Below are 17,936 nucleotides of genomic sequence, written 5' to 3'. Positions count from 1 at the left end.
GCTACTTCAAGGGTTTTGAGAGTTCAGCTATTAAATTTAAACTTAAGTTAAAATTAACTTAAAACTGTGCCTCTGGCACAAGAGCAAGTCTTCATTAAATGTGAACTATTATTATAATCATTCAAGTAGAGAATGGATATGAAGGCCCCTTTGTTAAATGGCTGGACATTATTTTAAAATTTGTTCTGTAAAGATTTTTTATTATGAAAAATTTCAAGCATACAGAAAAGTAGATAGGATAACACAAGTACATTAAATATATATTCACTACATAGATGCAAATTTAAAAAACATTTTGCTGTATCTTATACATATGTGTGTGTGTGTGTGTGTGTGTGTATATATATATATATATATATATATATATATGCTGATATAAATCATTTAAAAATAAGTTACAGATATCATGATACTAAATCATCATCATGCATCACCAAAAAAAAAAAGGCCATTCCCCTATATCCTCATATACCATTATCATACCTGAGAAAGTTAGCAATAATGCCCTGGTAGCTAATGCCCAGTTCATGTTTAGGATTTTCCCTACTGTCTTGAAAATGTCTCTTAGGGCTGTTTTTCTCAAATAAGACTCCTATCATGGACCAGGCACTGCATTTGGTTGTTATTTCTCTTAAGTCTCTGAATCCACAATAAACTATTTGTGCTACTGTTACTCATGTTTGGATTACTATCTCATTCTTCCCTCTCCTCTAACAAAACCCATCAGAAGAGCAAGCGTCTTTGGGGAAAGGGACCCATCCTTTCTCTGGAATACTCTCTCCTCTAGGGAGTAGCCAGTCCCCTGGCACAAGGTCTAGAATGCCTCAGCATATCTGAAGGCAACAGGAGGCTGGAAAGAAGATATAGGCAAGGGCAAGTACCTGGCCTGGAGCTCCAGGGAGCGCTGCTTTCCTGACACCAGGAAGGTCCGAGGCAGATTGAGGTTGGAACTTTCCTTCAGCTGAATGGAGAGAGAAAAGGCCTTGGTGAACTACTGAGCTCACCTACTGAGCTCCACAGGGCCCTCGCCCTCTGCACACATGCACACACTTGGGGGTCAGAGTCAGAACATCTTTGTTCCTCCCAGCACCAAGGTCCCACTCAGGTCCCCCTTCCCACCTCCTGGTGCTCACCTCCATGCCATCTACATCAATGCGTGCCCGCACGCTAAACTTCTGGCCAAGGAGCCGCAGCCTGGGCACACAGTAAAGGAGGCGGTCGTTGAACTAGGAAGGAAAAGGTTTTGGATGTATGTGTGGAGGCCCCACAAGGGCTATGGCTCAGCTCCCTTCCCTTATAGGACTCCTGAAGCTTTACTGTTGGGGACTCAAAGCAATAGATAGAAAAAACAGACCAGATTGGGCACAAAGGTTGCAAGGAAAGAGCCTAGGCATGGGAGTCACTTCCTAGTTGGGTGGCCTTGGGCAAGTCAGTTCTCTCTAAGTCTTAGTTACATAATCTGTAAAGTTGAGAAAAAAATGCCCAGTATAGGTAGTACAAATGCAATGCATTAGTAGAGGAAGGAATGGAGAAGCAGGAAGTACGGCCTTGAGTGAGTACCGGGTCAATGTGGCATGGCGGGGTGGGGGTGGTGTGGCCCACTTGCACCCCTACCCCTGGCACTTACTAGTATGAGGTATCGGTCTTGAGTGGTCCCATTCTTTGCTGACAGCTTAAGGATGTGGCCTTCTTTTATGAGCTCTTTGGTGGGGCTGACGATGTCTTCCTCACCTCCTAGCAACTCGTACACCTTCAGCAGCTTGTGCATTCGCTCCTGGTAGTGAGTAAAAGGCAAGGTTTGAGGTTCCGGCCTCCCCTCAGATGTCCACAGGTTGCAAGCCTCCCACTCCCCAGGATGGAGATAGGTGGCTGGCCAAGGAAAGGCAGGGGCTAGAGGGGCCACTCACCATTTTGCGGATGGCAGCATTAGAGTGCTCTGCTGCTGTGGCTATCAGCTCCAGAGACTCTGTAGACAGAGTGGGAGGTCAGATAGGGGCTAGCAGAAAAAAGGCTTTGGGAGCTTCTCTGCTCCCTGAATACCTCCTCCTGGTCTGGCCACACCCTCCCCATTCCAGAAAGTGCCAGCCTCAAAGATGTCCATAGCAACATCACTTAAAATCAGAAAATGACTCGATTAATGCCACAGTAGTAGCAGAACCACAGGACATGAAATAGCTGGCAGCCAATAAAATGCAAGCTTAAGATTATTATTACCACTACAAAATAACAGTAATAGTTACACCTGTAACTGGAAGGACATATACCCATGTTTAACAAATTGTCTCAGGAGCTTCTCTGATGGCTCAGTGGTAAAGAATCTGCCTGCCAATGCAGGGTTTTATGGGTTTGATCCCTGTTCCGAGAAGATCTCATGTCATAGGACAACTAAGTCCGTGTGCCATACTATAGAGCTTGTGCTCTAGAGTGGTTAGCTGCAACTACTAAAGCCCAGGCACCTAGAGCTCATGCTATGCAACAAGAAAAGCCACTGTAACTAGAAGCCTGAGCACTGTAGCTAGAGAGTAGCTCCTGTTTACCACTAGAGAAAGACCTCCTGCAGCAAGGAAGACGCAGTGCAGCCAAAAATAAATAATTTTTTTTTAAAAAGTTGTCTCTGCAGCAAAAGAGACACAGATGTATAGAACAGTCTTTTGGACTCTGTGGGAGAAGGCGAGGGTGGGATGATTTGAGAGAATAACATTAAAACATGTATATTATCATATGTGAAACAGATCTCCAGTCCAGGTTCAATGCATGAGACGGGCTGCTCAGGGCTGGTGCACTGGGATGACCCGGAGGGATGGGATGGGGAGGGAGGTGGGAGGGGGGTTCAGGATGGGGAACACGTGTACACCCATGGCTGATTCATGTCAATGTATGGCACAAACCACTACAATATTGTAAAGTAATTAGCCTCCAATTAAAATAAATAAATTAAAAAAAAAGTTGTCTCTGGATGATGGGACTATGGGTGATTTCACTGTCTTCTTTTTCCAATTTTTTGACAAAGAATACGTATTACCTTTTATAATCAGAAAACAAGTCATATAAAGAAACAGAGACAGTTCTATTCTTTGCCTCAATAATTCTGATGATAGGAATCTATACTAAGAAAATACATGTTCTGTGTACAAATACACTTTTGTTGCAGTGGTGTTTACAATAATGTCAAACCAGAAATAATACAACTGTAGGGGTTCCGTTAAAGAGAGTAATGTGCATTCATATAACACAATACTAAACAACCTTTGCAAATGATGCTTTTGTAGGATTTTTCATGATCTGTGAAATTCTCAGGATATTTTAGGAAAAGGAAAGGATACAAACTTGTGTATATGACATGATTTCAATGCCACAAATATATGTGTATAAAAAATACCAGTAAGAAATTATGTCAAAGTGTTCCTCACTCTTATTCTCTGGAGTTTTGTATCATAGATGATTTTCTTCCTTGCCTCTTTCAGCTTTCCTGTATTTCCATACTTCCTATTGTGACTAGGTATCAGAAAAATATACGAAATAAATCCCTACGCATCTCCACACACTAATGAATCTTGTCCATGCTTGAGGCCCAGCTGCACTGTACCCCACTCTTGTTTGCATGGTGCTGGATTTTCCCATTCAGAAAATATGCACAGGTGCTTCTGAAGAGAGTCCACATGGTTGGCCAAGCAAGTGTTATTTTCCCAGGAAGCTGTCTCTCAATGACCAAGTCTTGGTGCTCAAAATCTGTGATCCCTAACCCAGTTCAGGCCTTTCAGGTGCCAGTCTCCAAGCTCCCAGCCCTTTTCTACCCTAGCTGTCAGAGGGCGCGTTTTTACACACAGCTTGCTGTCACTCCTCTGTTCAAATCTGTCAGTTGTTCTCCTATGCCTGCAGGGTAAAGACCCAGTCCTTTAGCCTGGCATTTTAAGCCCTTGGTCAACAGGGTCGTCTGTTGACCTCTCCAGCCTTCTCCACTTGCACCTCGCTAAACAAGTCCTGTCTTGCTTCATCTGGCCAACTCAGTCTTCTGGATTCAGCTCATCTCCTTCAAAAAGCCTTCCCTGAGTACCCAGGCTGGGTTAGGACACTGTCTGGGTTCTCACCTTCCCCTTTGCTCCCTTCTGTCCCGCTAGTCACACTATGTATTCATCATGTATTTACCTATCTGCATCCCTCAGCAGACTAGGAGCTCCCTAGGATGGGGAAAAGGTTCTACCACCTTTCCCTGGGCTCCTGAATAGATGCTTTGCCTAGCATTCTTCAACCCTCATAACAACCTTATGTGCCTTGTTTGTCCAATGAGGAAACTGAATCAGAGAGAAGAGGTGCAACCCTAGGCTGTGTGCCCCAGGAGGCAGCAGAGCTGACATCAGAGCTGCCCTTTCTTCCACAAATTCTGCATGGTGTATGCTGGAGGTGGGCAGTGCTCAGGAAAGGGGGCGGAAGAAGACTCTGGCAAACTGTGGTCATATAAGCTCAGGCCTGTAGAGGCCACTGGGCTCAGACTACTTCGCTATCAGGATCTCTGTCTGGAGGTGTCCTGTGTAGGGGTATAGATGGGCTTTTCCAGGGGTCCAGTGGGTACAGGCTCTGTCTGGTGATTCACTGTGGGGATTTCAGTCCAGGATTTCTTTTGGGGGTTCAGGCTAGGGAGTGTGGTTTGGGGAGCTTTGTCTAGGAGCTTGGTAGTTTGATCTGGAAGCTCTGATGGGGCCTGGCCTGGGCTGGGCAGTCTAGGATCTTGGTTAGAGTTCAGTCTTGGGCTCAGGGGGTGCTGCTCAGGCCAGGAGTTCCAGCTGGCCTGGTTTGGGGAACTCAGTCTAGGGTCCAGTCTCCAGAGTTCAGTCTGGGAAATATAAAGTAGGAGAGTTAGTGTGGAACCAGAGATACGACTCACTGGGGCTCAGATCTGGAGGTACTTTCTGGGGCTCTACCTTATGGCAGAAAGTGAAGAGCAACTAAAAAGCCTCTTGATGAAAGTAAAAGAGGAGAGTGAAAAAGTTGGCTTAAAGCTCAGCATTCAGAAAATGAAGATCATGGCATCCAGTCCCATCACTTCATGGGAAATAGATGGGGAAACAGTGGAAACAGTGTCAGACTTTATTTTTTTGGGCTCCAAAATCACTGCAGATGGTGACTGCAGCCATGAAATTAAAAGACGCTTACTCCTTGGAAGAAAAGTTATGACCAACCTAGATACCATATTCAAAAGCAGAGACATTACTTTGCCGACTAAGGTCTGTCTAGTCAAGGCTATGGTTTTTCCAGTGGTCATGTATGGATGTGAGAGTTGGACTGTGAAGAAGGCTGAGCGCCGAACAATTGATGCTTTTGAACTGTGGTGTTGGAGAAGACTCTTGAGAGTCCCTTGGACTGTAAGGAGATCCAACCTGTCCATTCTGAAGGAGATCAGCCCTGGGATTTCTTTGGAAGGAATGATGCTAAAGCTGAAACTCCAGTACTTTGGCCACCTCATGCGAAGAGTTGACTCATTGGAAAAGACTCTGATGCTGGGAGGGATTGGGGGCAGGAGGAGAAGGGGATGACAGAGGATGAGATGGCTGGATGGCATCACTGATTCGATGGACGTGAGTCTGAGTGAACTGCGGGAGTTGGTGATGGACAGGGAGGCCTGGCGTGCTGTGATTCATGGGGTCGCAAAGAGTCGGACACGACTGAGTGACTGAACTGAACTGAACTGAACCTGGGGATTTTAGTTTGAGGGGTTAAAAAAAAATAGGGAGGTCAACTTAAGATCTTGGGCTGGGGAGCCTAGTGAGCACATTGCAGGCTGGCTGTCCTTCAGAGATTCTCATTCTGAGCAGCTCAGAATACTGGACTGGGAAGTTCTTTCTGAGAGGTTCATCTTTGGGCTCAGTGTGGGGAGTTCAGCTGGCCAAACTCAAGCTCTGAAGTTTATTCTAGGGACTCATATAGGGCTGAGAGTGGTATAAAACAGGAAACTAAGTTAGGTGAACTCAATCTGAGGGCTGATTTTAGGAACTCTGTACCTGCTATTGCTTCTGCCTGGGACATGCTCCTCCCTACTCAGCACATGGCTCTCCTCTTCTTCTTATTTATATTTGATTCAAATATCCTCTCTTCTGAGAGGTCACCCAGTCTAAAGTTGGCTTCCCCAGTCACTGTCACATCACCCTCTCATTCTCTGAATCACACAAAGCACCTATCTAATGTTCTCCTGTGTATTTATGACTTTTGTCTACTGTCTATCTCCCTGACTAGAATACACGCTCCCTGAGATCAAGGGCCTTGTCTGTCTTGTTCACCTTCCATATCCACTGTGCCTAGGACAATGCACAGAGCACCAAGGTACTCAGTAAATAGATGAAGGAATGATCTATTATGTTAATGAAGGAATAAATGGAAATAACAGTCTGGGGAGAGAAAGCTGGGGAGACTCTGGGGAGCACTCTTGGGGTGTAACCCTGAGAAGTGGGTCTCATATTGAAAGAATCAGAATGAAACCCTTGCTAGTGGTTCAGTGTGTGAGTACTTGTCTAGGGAGGTGGTATTTTAGCCTAGAGATCCAAATCTGGGAGGCAGAAAATACGGAGTCCAGTCTGGGGTACTCAGTTCTAGGGAGGTGATTTTATGGGGTTCTGATCAGACTTGGAGGCTCTTTTGGGAGGGTCATTCTCGGTAGTGACTGGTGGGTATGGAATGAAGCTCTAAATGTGGAGAATGGAAAGTCAGGGGCTTGATGAGACAAGTCTCTTTCTGGGGAGCTCAGCAGTGGAGATTCAGTAAAGAAAACTTGGCCTGAGAGGGTCAGTCTGGGCTCTTAGCCTGTTGGCTCAGTCCCTGAGGGTTTAAGCTCAGCTTCATTTTGCATTGGGGACTTCATTTGAGAACCAGTCAAGGGGTGAGCCTTGGGGTCTTAACCTAGGGAAGAGATCCCTTTAGGGGATCTTTCTGAGTACACCCATCAAACTCTGGAGTTCCAGTTGGAAACTTCAGGCTGGGGGACTTGTGAATGTCCTGTCTAGGTACTCAGGCAGAGACCTCAACCTGGAGGTTCATCCTGGGGTCTCATTCCAGACACTCAAGGTGGGCCTTTCAGTTTGGAGGTCCTACTCTGAGATCTCAATTACATGGCAATGGAAGGCTGACCCTGTTAGTTGTCTTTGGCAGGGGTAGGGTGGGGAGGAGGGCCCAGTTGCATGCACTCACTTTGGGCGTCCTTGCTGTCCGGGGAGCCATGGGGCAGCTTTAACAGATAGTCCTTGAGAAGCAGCTCATAACGGGGGATGCGCTGCACGGGCTCCAGCATGTGGTGCTGCAATGTCAGGTTGCCACAGGCTTCCTCCTTCTGTGACAGGCAGAAGCAGGAAGGTTCAGGTCTGGCCAAAAACCCCTGACCAGGTCCCCACAGACCTGTCCATCTCAGCTGGTCCCATCCAGCTTCACTGCTTACCTGCACCTCATGGATGATCACTTTAAACTGGGTGGAACGCTCTGTCCAGGTGTTGACTAGCTCCACAGCTCGGTCAAAGTTCTTCACATACTCGCCATACATTTTGAGGAAGGGTGCCAGCTTCTGCAGGATGTCTCCGATGCGTGGGTAGCGGTCCCTGGGGTGGAAACAGGGCCTGACCTGGTCCTGCTGATCGTTGTCCCACACAGTGCCCCCACTCTACAGGCTATTCTTATCCCAGTCCTGGAAATCTACTTCTCAACCAGTCTGTTCCTTTGGAAATGCTGCTTATATTATAGAATAAGTAGGCTGAAAGGCTCAGCGTGACCTAAGACCACAGCCTGGGCCCACCCACCCCAACTCTGCCCTGCCCTGGGCACAAGGGATGACATGTCCTGGGATACCTGAAAGGGCCACTTCATACACTGCCTATTGATTCTGTGCCCAGACTTGTACTGAGTTATTCTGGTGACACAAATAAGCCACACTTAACTGATCCCCGAGAGGGTCATGGTCTGGTAGGGGAGTCAAAGTAACTAGACCTGGTTGCACTCCTCAAGAGTCACAGTCTATTGGAGGACACATAAGACCAAACCTTCGTTGGTCACAGTCTGCTGGGGGAGACAACAAGAAGTGGCCTTGGTTCAGCCCTCAGTGATCATAGTAGTCGGGGAGATGTAGGAAGTGACTTCATGTAGCATGAAGATGCACTTTATCCTGTGGGTGTGGGGAGCATGAAGATGATTTAATCAGGAAGTAAAATGGTCTGTTCTGACTGTTGTTCAGAAAGACCATTGTGGAAGGTGATATAGACATTAAAGGATGAATTGGAAGAGGAGAGCCTGAAAGCCAGGAGACTGCCTATGAACCTTGCCTTTCTACCCCAGGACTCAGCTCAGATCTCATCTCTTCCCTGAATCCTTTGTTAACCCCTAGGCTAGTTTTGGTCCCTTTGATTCCCACAGCCTTCCATCCTCAGCTCTGTCATAGTACTGATGTGAAAGTGAAAGTATTGGCTGCTCAGTCATGTCCAAATGTTTGTGACCCCATGAACTATAGCCCACCAGTCTTCTGTCCATTGAATTGTTCAGGCAAGAATACTGGAGTGGGTAGCCATTCCCTTCTCCAGGGGATCTTCCTGACACAGGGATCAAACCCAGGTATCCTGAATTGCAGGCAGATTCTTTACCATCTGAGCCACCAGGGAATAACAACAACAACAATCATAGCACTGATTTAAAAATGGCTCACATTCACTTCAGTTCAATTCAGTCACTCAGTCGTGTCTGACTCTTTGCGACCCCATGAATCACAGCACGCCAGGCCTCCCTGTCCATCACCAACTCCCGGAGTTCACCCAAACTCATGTCCATTGAGTTGGTGATGCCATCCAACCATCTTATCCTTTGTCATCCCCTTCTCCTCCTGCCTTCAATCTTTCCCAGCATCAGGGTCTTTTCAAATGAGTCAGTTCTTCGCATCAGGTGGCCAAAGTATCGGAGTTTCAGCTTCAACATCAGTCCTTCCAGTGAACACTCAGGACTGATCTCCTTTAGGATGGACTGGTTGGATCTCCTTGCAGTCCAAGGGACTCTCAAGAGTCTTCTCTAACACCACAGTTCAAAACTTAGCACTTAACTATATACTGGGTACTATTTTAAGCTCTCTACATGTATCAACTCATTCAGTCCTTAAAATAACCCTACAAGGTAGGCCATTATTATTACCCTCATTTCACAACTGAGGAAACTAAAGCACAGTAACTTAAGAAACTTGCTTAACATTACAAATTTAGCAAGTGGCAGAATTGGAATTTGATCCCAACCAATTTGGCTCCTAACCTTATACTTTTTAGGGCTTTGCTATTCTGTTGTAATTTTCTGAGTCCTGATCTTGTTTCATTCTAGATTGAGAGGGCCTGGAAAATAGAGTTCAGGCCTGATTCTTTTTGTGAAAGGCGATGAGGGGAGAGGGCAGGTAGGAACAAACTCTAGTGTACACATTGGGCCTGGGCTCAGCAGGCAAGTGGACAGGAAGGTGGGCAGCCTAGATCTGGGGCCCCTCACCATTCCTCCATGCGCTTCTCTAGCTCAGGCAGCAGGAACTGCTGGTGGAAGCAATAGATGGAGCAGATGTTAGAGAAGATGCCGTGGACGACGTCAGCTGGGAAGGAACTGCGGTTCCGAGCTTCTTCTAGCAGCCGAGCGCAGAACACCTGTGGGGCAGGGCATGTGTGCTCAGCCCAGTGGGGCCTGGGGCTTGGCTGGGAAAGGAGCAGCTTGCAGATGAGGGCAGTGTTTGTGGGCAGCTCTATGGAGCTTTGGGATCAGCACTGATCTTGATACTGAGGAGTGAGGGAATGGAGTGAGGCTTGTGTGTGGGGTTGATTTCAGGTTGTCAAGGTTAGGATCTGGAGGTAGACATTGCAACAATAAGTCAGGATCAAGGTCAAGGTCAGAATTAGACTCAGGGTCAGAGACAAGGTTGGAATTAGATCCATTCATTTAACAAATACTTTTGAGTGCCTACTGTATGTCAGGCAGTGAACAGACAAAAATTCCTACCACTAGGGATTCTAGTGGATTTGGGGGTCAGGAATAGGGCCAGGTTTAGAATGAGGGTCAGAGTCTGGTTCACAGCCAGGTTAATTCAGGATCTGGATTAGAGTTGTAGTTAGGGCTTAGGAATGAGGGTTGATACAAAGATCAAGCTTGGGGTGATGAATCAGAGTTGGCTTCAGGGGGACAGGATGGGGATCAAGGTCAGAGAGGAGCCTTACCACCTCTAGATTCTGGCCTCACTGATAGAGTTAGGCTCAGGCCCTCTCACTTCCTCTTTGGCACCCACCTACCAGATCCTGGTGCCCTGGTGCCCCTGCAGGACCATTCACCTGATCCAGGAGATGGAGCCTGGAAACGTAAGCCTTCTCAGTTTGCAGGAGTTCATTGGCAATGTGGAACACCTTCTGCTGCACAGTCAACTGAAGAGAGAAGAGGCAACTGCTGGTCTATCATCCTGTACCCTAACCTTCACCCAAACCCCTAGAATTCTCAGAATACCATAAATGCTGCTCTATACCTAATGCCACTTAAAGATAACTGTACCTCCCATCCCTGAAGCCATAAGCCCCACAGCTTCACTCCAACTCCCCTGTGTGTCATAAAGGCCACCCCTCAATTCTGATACTGTGTACTTCTCATTCAGCCACTCATTCACCAGGCCACCTGCTCCCTCTATTCACTCTGCATAGTGTAGTGGGTAAGGTGTGGGCTAGAAAGTCAGACTTCCTAGCTAGGTTCAAATTGTAGCTCTGCCATTTACTAGCTTGAATAAGTTGTATAAATGCTCTGTATTTAAGTCTCTTCATCTACATATACAGGTAATAATAGGACCTAAGTCCATTTGTAATTTAGTCAACTAAATGATTTAATGTAAGTGAAACATAGCAGACTATGGATTAAGTAGACTATAAATTATTCACCCACTCAGTTCATTGTCAGTAAAGGCTTGCTGAGTACCTGGGGTGTGAGGAAAACCCAAAAGAATAAAAATGTATAAAACTCATTGCCTGTTGCCCTTCTTGCCTGTTTACTGGACATATATTTGCTGAGTCCCAGACCTTGGCCCCCACATCTGAGCTGGGTTCTGGTGACACAGGTATTCTGGCTACGACCTAATTAAGTGCAAGGATGCCTCAGAAGCAGTGTTAGGCTGCTGGGGCACAGAAAGGGATTCCTGCTGTGGAGAGCTTTTGTCCCACAGCCTCAGGCTCCTAGGGGCTCTAAGTTCTTGTGCCCTTCCAGAGGCCAGCTGTCTGGAAGTCTCTCTGAATGTGAGACTTTCCATTTTACAAATAAGGAAACTAAGGTTATGGTGGGGCAGCAGAGACTCGCCCAACCTAACATAGCTACTGAATCTGGGGATTCTCCAGCTGGAGCAGGACACTAAAGATCCCCAACCAGAATGCCCATCTTTAAGATGGAAAAACTGAGGCCCAACTGGTGGTTCTCAGATAAGGGTACAACAGTTTTCCTCATGGGCACTTGGAACTGTGAATGGTCATTTTTGTAGTTACAGTGATGCAGGGACAAGGTACAGGTCTGCTACTGATATTTAGTACCAGGGGACCAGGGAAACCAAACATTCCAAGTGGAAACAATGCCCTGTTTTGAGAAATACTGAGCTGGGGAAAGAACCAAGTGTAAAAGCCAGGCTTCTGGTTTCTCCACACAGTCCTGCCTCTTGGTGAACATGGGTCAGTACCTCCACGGACTCCTGTCTCTCCATCAGGGGTGCTGGGACTTCTCTGTCCTTCTCATCCTCCTCCTCGTCGTCCTCCTCCTCCAGGTCACTATCAACCTCCTGGGAGCTGGGCCGGTGGGGGTCGGCCAAGGCAACAGGGACACTGGCCAGGGCAGGGGGCCCAGGGCAGAGGCTGTGGCTAGGGGGCCCGTCATCACTGATGAAGCAGGTCTCCTCGCTGTTGGATGGTGAGCTGATGCTGTCAATGCCGCTGTCCCGATTGGGTACCTTCTCGCCATCCCGGGGCCCGGGAGCCAGCAGGAACAGGCAGCGGGATGCCTCGCCCTCAGGGAGCTGGGGCACTGGTGGCTGTGGGGGTGGCTGTGGCAACATGGCTGGCTCTGTGGGACTTGGGCTGGGGCCAGGGGCTGGCCTATCCGAGGCAACAATCACAGGCTCTCTGAGGTGGGTGGTAGACACACATGGAGGCAGGGCATGAGCTTGACTGAGAGGCCTGTCTTACAACTGTCCTTTCTATTCCAGGCCCACCCTCCCCCCACAGGGTCCCCCAGGAACTGGACTCACCTTTCAAATTTCTCAATCAGTGAGGATACTGCTGCAGAACTGGGGCTGGCCTCTGCCCTGGAGGCCAGGCCCTTGGCTACTCGGGGGTCTGCAGGCAGTGGGCGTGATGGTGGGGGTGGGATGGGCTCAGGTGGTGGGGGCATCCGGGGCATCTGCAGGTAGCTGGGCTTCGGGGGGACTAGAGAGATGGATGGGATAAAGAGGGGAGATCCCAATAGGCTGAGTTTGAAGTTGGCTGTTGCAGCCAGGCCACAAGCCCCTCCACAAACCCCCGGTCTGCACCTTTGCCTGAGACAGGCACAGAACTGGCCCAAGGTGAGATGCCAGTATGTGCTCACTAGCTTCAGGTCACAGCCCTCTGCTCCTAGACCGTGGTGCTTCCTGTCCTTCTAACAAGCCTTCTCCTCGGCCACTGGCAAACCTTTCCCCTCCTCTGTCCCCTCTCCTGGGCCATTTCTTTATCCCCTCTCTGGAACCACTTACCCTGTGGCTTTGGGCCCGGTGCCCGCTTCAGTGGCGAAGGACGCTGGCTGGGGGTTTCACTGGGGGGGCCTGGGTCTGAGCGAAGTCGCTGGGGACCTTCTGGATGAGGCTCAAGGCCCTGACCAGGGTCAAGGGACAAACTTTTAACCAAGATCCGGTTTCCCTGGTGCATCCCTGCAGAAAGGGAGAAACTGGGTGTTAAGCAACTGATTATCCCAAAGGAGACTGGAAAGTTGTATGTCTTAGCAGGTACCTGTGGTATCGAGTTCCCCTGAACCCCTCTCCTGGCTACACTGTCTTTCTGGGAAACCTTTACTCCAGCAGTCAGATGGGAAGCCAGGCCCAGGGTTGTGGCTAGCTGTTTTCATTAATAGACAAGAGTTCTTTGCGGTTAGTACATTGATTTCTTGTATGTCAGCAGGCATCATTACTAGGGAGTTTAACTAGGCTGGGGGCAGGCACGAGAAGCCTATGGTTTGTGTACATGGTTGCACTGTTGTTTATATAGCCATAATGAGATGCTGAGCCTAAAGTGTTCTTCACATTTTCTCTTCAGTTCCTGAGGATATCTGGACTTCCTTTTCTACAGTTTTATATAGCTGAAAATAATGAAATTATATTTCATGAATAAAAGTTTTGCTTCTTAAAATCCCAGCTTCTCACTAATCTGTACTATCCTCCTCTATTTCCACACCTACACACCCCACACACAGCCAGCATGTAGAGTTCAGGTTACAGGAACAGCTTTAGGACACCAGGCAAAAAAATTCAGGAAAGTGAGGCCTTTCTGCATTGTCCCTCTTCCTTCACCTGGGGTCCCTAAACCCACCTCTGTCTTTGGTCCTGGGGGAGATGATGGTCACCCTGAGGTGAGAAGATTCAGTCTGGGAGGTGTGAGGGGACCTCTGCACCCAGGGACGACACATTCTAAGGGAAGGAGTGTGGCCTGCCTGGGCAGGGATCTGTGTGTGGCACGTCTCAGATGATAGAGAAGTCAGGGAGGAAGCAGAGCAGAGTAGAGATGGCAGTTTGACGAGCTGGGTGACCAGCCTGTGGGTAGAAGAGAGCTATGAAAGACCATCGTGTAGGGAAGGATGCAGCGAATAGGTGTCAGGACAAGAGAGGGAGTGGCAGCCAAGAGCCCCCAGAACTCCCACCCACACATGGTGCCAATTTTGCTATGCCACAGTCACATGACCTCTCATAGCCACCGAGAGTTCTGTTACCCTGTGTCACAGTTTCATACGTGACCAGTCACAAAGGGGTTCACTCAGTCACAGAGACACAGGTGTTATTCACACTGTTTCACTTAACTTTGGGGACACAAAATTCAAACATCCAATCATGCTATCACACTTCTGAAAGCCTGGTCACACACAGTCATAAAGACCCATAGTCACAGCTTTACATATTATCATACAGCCTCACGGTATTACATGCACTGGCAAACATGGCCATGCACAGTCACAAAGACACAAGTCACATAGTGGCAAATCTACAATTTCACACATAGCCTCATATAACAATCACCTAACCACTTACCATCATATACCCACTTATATACTCCTCAAATATGGTTCCACTGAGTCACAAAGATATACAGTGCCATTTACACTGTATCTCACAATCTCAGGGCCACAGTGTCATACACACCAGGATATGGTGTTACAGGTTTACACCTGCAAATGGTTCACACAGTCACAAGAATATAGCCATCGGGGGTTATTATACCATGTCATATACAACCTTGCACAATGACTAAACAATACAAAGTCACCTGCCACCATGTACCCCAAATCACAGACATACAATCACACATGGCGTAACTTACTATGTCATACTCATGAAACAAACATATCCGTGGAGCCCCTGGGTCTTAGGGGCTCAGGTATACACACGACACTTGCCTCCTGGTCTACATAGTCATGGTGTCACATGCAGCCTCTGTTGCAAAAACATACAGCTACAACACAGAAATACTCCACTGGGTCACAGGCAAAAAGAGCAGCAGGAAATTTCAGGTCTTCTAGTCCTGGAGGGAGGGAGTAGCCCAACCCACAGGGTTCCAACAGCTTCCCAGGGTCTCTGACTCCATCAGGCCACAGTCCAGTCACAAAGGCCCCGGGGTCTCAGGCCATGGTCCCCTCCCAGCCCTGAAGGAACAAGGTGCCCTAGGCCCTGGGCTGAGCCCCCCTCCCCCACTCAGTACCTGGCTTTGGGTGCAGTTTCCTCACTTCCTTTCCCACAGCAGGCAGGGCCCTGGTTGGGAGGGAGGAGGTGCTCCTCTCAGCTCAGCTGGGCTGCTTACCCTGCCCTGCTCAGCATATCCTGGCCTTGTCGTGCCCTGCCCTTCCCCTGGGCGTGGGGTTGATGAGGATGAATCACCTTGAGGGCGGCACATACAGAGACATACAGAGACCACATGGCCAGAGAAAGTGAGAGACAGAGAGAGAACAGCTGACAGGGCCAGAGATCCACAGAGCAAAGCCAGACACCCACCATGCAGACCCCTCTCAGGGTAACACACACGGGTGCCAGAGTCCCAGCAGGTACCTTTTGTCTGCCTCCTTGAGCCTGGAGGCACGCACCTGGCCCTGTCTCCATACCTCAAAGCAGGTAGGCCTCCCTGGGTAAGCCCTCCCTACCCAGTCCATCCAGGGCGGTCAAGCCCCTCTGTAGTTAGGACCCCTCTCTCTCTCTCCACTGTTTGTCCTGGGGATAGGGTAACCATGCCACACTCTGTGGCCCTGCTCTGGTTCACTCTCTGCTCCCTTCCCACCCACTTCACCTGGGAGCTCACAGGTGGGCTTTCCTCTCCTTTCTCTCTGCCTCCTTGCAGGCAGCCCTGCAGAATGGGACTGATATATTCAGGGACACCCTGGATTCCTAGGTGAGAGGGGCAGATTCTAGTGAAGAGATGAAGGCAGTGAGAGGGGCAGTGACTTGCCCAAGGTCACATAGCAAGTCAGTGACAGACTTGCAGCAGACTGATCTGAGACCAGACTTCTTAACTCTGCTTTCCAAGAGGAAGCTGGGAAAGAGGGGAAACTACAGGGGCAGAGGTGTGCCCCAGTGCTTCAGAAAGTCAGTAGCCAGTGCAGCTGGTGAGAACAACACCCCCAAGCCTACCCACAGATTATGACAACAGGGCTTCAATTCAGGAGCCTGAGCCTGGCCAAGAACCAGGCAGGGCTCCACTGAGGGAAGAAGATAGAAGATCCCTCTCTTTCCTATTGCAGTGTTCACTCCATGTTCCTCTGCCTACATTTTCCTGTCTCCTTCTATGTTTCCCCTTAGTGTCCCCCATGGCTCCATGTGTCGCTTCCTCTAAGTGGCTAATGGACCTCCAGCTCAAGTCATACCACTTATCTGCACAAGAACCTGCCATGAACTCCCCATTGCCCACGGGGAAAATAGAAGCTTCCCAGCTAGTTCTCTATGGCCCCTCACGACCATGCTGAACTCTCTGGCTTTCCTTGGCTTAGTTTAGTCCCCTGAATACTTCTGAGCCCTGCTCTGAGCCCAGTAGACTAGGTGCTGGAGAAGGTGAAAATTCTATGTCTGCCTTTATGGAGCTCCCGGGGGGGGGGGGGGTCTTCCCCTGCCCTAGATACCAGAGCTCTTCCCACTGCCCCATCCCATCCCCACCCCCTTAAGTCCTGCATTGATTTTCTCCAGTCCATTTTTTAAATTAATTTTTTGGGGGCCAAGCTGCTTGACATATGGGATCTTAGTTCCCTGACCAGGGTTCAGACCTGTACCCCTTTATTGAGAGAGTAGCATTGAAACATACGCATTACCATATGTAAAATAGATAACCAGTGGGAATTTGCTGTATGATGCAGCAAACTCAACCCGGTGCTCTGTGACAACCAAGGGTGGGATGGGGTGGGAGGTGGGAGGGAGGTTTAAGAGGAAAGGGACATATATATACCTGTGGCTGATTCATGTTGATGTGTGGCAGAAACCAACACAATATTGTAAAGCAATTATCCTCCAATTAAAATTAAATTAATAAAAAAACCCACCTGCACACTTTGCAGTGGAAGTGGAGTTTTAACTATTGGACTGCCAGGGAAATCTTCCAGTCCATTTTTTATGGTTGATAATCCATAATATTCTCTCTCACACTTGCACCCACACCCACACACCGGACAAGGTCTTCTACCAGCACTGTCCCTTGACCACTGGGTTTACCAGAGCCCCCAGTACCCATCAGAATAGAGGCCACAAAGGGCACCCCCCCCCATAGAAAGTCACTTGACCAAAGGCTTTCACTGCAGGGGGCACAGGTTTGGTCCATGGTCTGAGTTGGGGGGGCAGTGAGGAAAACTGCAAAGACCCAGTGAGAACCACAGAGCTGCTCACAGGTCCACATGCAACGTGTGCAGCACAGGGCGTACACACATACTTACACTCAGACATCTCTTGTTGCTAATGGGAAACACGCCCTGGGCACACTAGGATGCCTAGGTACAGCCCCTGCTCTGCTGTGAGGTGGGGCAAACCCTCCAACAGGCCCTCAGCAGGCTGAAGGGCAATCTTGATCCTGACCCTCAGGGAGCTCCCAATCTCAAAGACAAGAGACTCTCATTCAGGAAAAGCTAAGTGCAGCTCAGGAAGTGCAAGGGGGTCAGTCTGTCGGGACTGGGGAAGCTCAAGGGAGGGAGAGGCCAGGGACAGGATGGCCAGATAAAATACAGGATGCTTAGTTACGTCTGACTTTCAGATAAGCAATGAATAATTTCTTAGTATAAGCATATGTCATGCATACTTAAAGTAAAAATGTATTTGTTGCTGTTGTTTATTGTTTTAGTCGCTAAGTCGTGTCTGACTTTTAGTGACCACCATGGACTGTAGCCCACCAGGGTCCTCTGTCCATGGGATTTTCCAGGCAAGAATACTGGAGTGGGTTCTCATTTCCTTCTCCAGGGGATCTTCCCAACCCAGGGATAGAACTTGCATCTCCTGCATTGGCAGGTAGGTTCTTTACCACTGAGCCACCAGGGAAGCCCCAAAATGTATTATGCTATACTAAAAACTTTTTGTTGTACATTTGAAATTCAAATCTACTTTTTTGGGGTGAATTCCAAAAGCTCTAGTTGAGAAGGGATTCTAATAAATGAAGTGGAGCCAGGCCTCTGAGGTGGCACGAGGCAAGCTGTGGGTTCTACCCAACTTCCCTTCAGTGGGTGCCTGAATGCTC

The 17,936-nt window shown here is 48.6% G+C and overlaps 1 protein-coding gene across 1 annotated transcript in view; it reads right to left on the bottom strand.

Annotated features, from left to right (window-relative positions):
- Positions 1-17,936, bottom strand: part of FGD1 (FYVE, RhoGEF and PH domain containing 1) — a 38,651-nt gene that overhangs the window by 7,764 nt on the left and 12,951 nt on the right. The window contains exons 2-12 of the mRNA XM_070291598.1: positions 12,731-12,904; positions 12,248-12,425; positions 11,684-12,122; positions 10,311-10,400; positions 9,487-9,635; positions 7,421-7,577; positions 7,177-7,315; positions 1,908-1,966; positions 1,628-1,774; positions 1,134-1,226; positions 882-961 (exon numbers count right to left, since the gene is read on the bottom strand). Coding sequence (XP_070147699.1) covers positions 882-961; positions 1,134-1,226; positions 1,628-1,774; positions 1,908-1,966; positions 7,177-7,315; positions 7,421-7,577; positions 9,487-9,635; positions 10,311-10,400; positions 11,684-12,122; positions 12,248-12,425; positions 12,731-12,904 — 1,705 coding nt within the window. The remainder of the gene's footprint in view (positions 1-881; positions 962-1,133; positions 1,227-1,627; positions 1,775-1,907; positions 1,967-7,176; positions 7,316-7,420; positions 7,578-9,486; positions 9,636-10,310; positions 10,401-11,683; positions 12,123-12,247; positions 12,426-12,730; positions 12,905-17,936) is intronic.

Source organism: Ovis canadensis, chromosome X (genome assembly GCF_042477335.2).
Source record: "Ovis canadensis isolate MfBH-ARS-UI-01 breed Bighorn chromosome X, ARS-UI_OviCan_v2, whole genome shotgun sequence".
Lineage (NCBI taxonomy): Eukaryota > Metazoa > Chordata > Mammalia > Artiodactyla > Bovidae > Ovis > Ovis canadensis.
The sequence above is the reverse complement of the archived record's forward strand: the minus strand, read 5'-3'. Positions and strand labels throughout refer to the sequence as shown.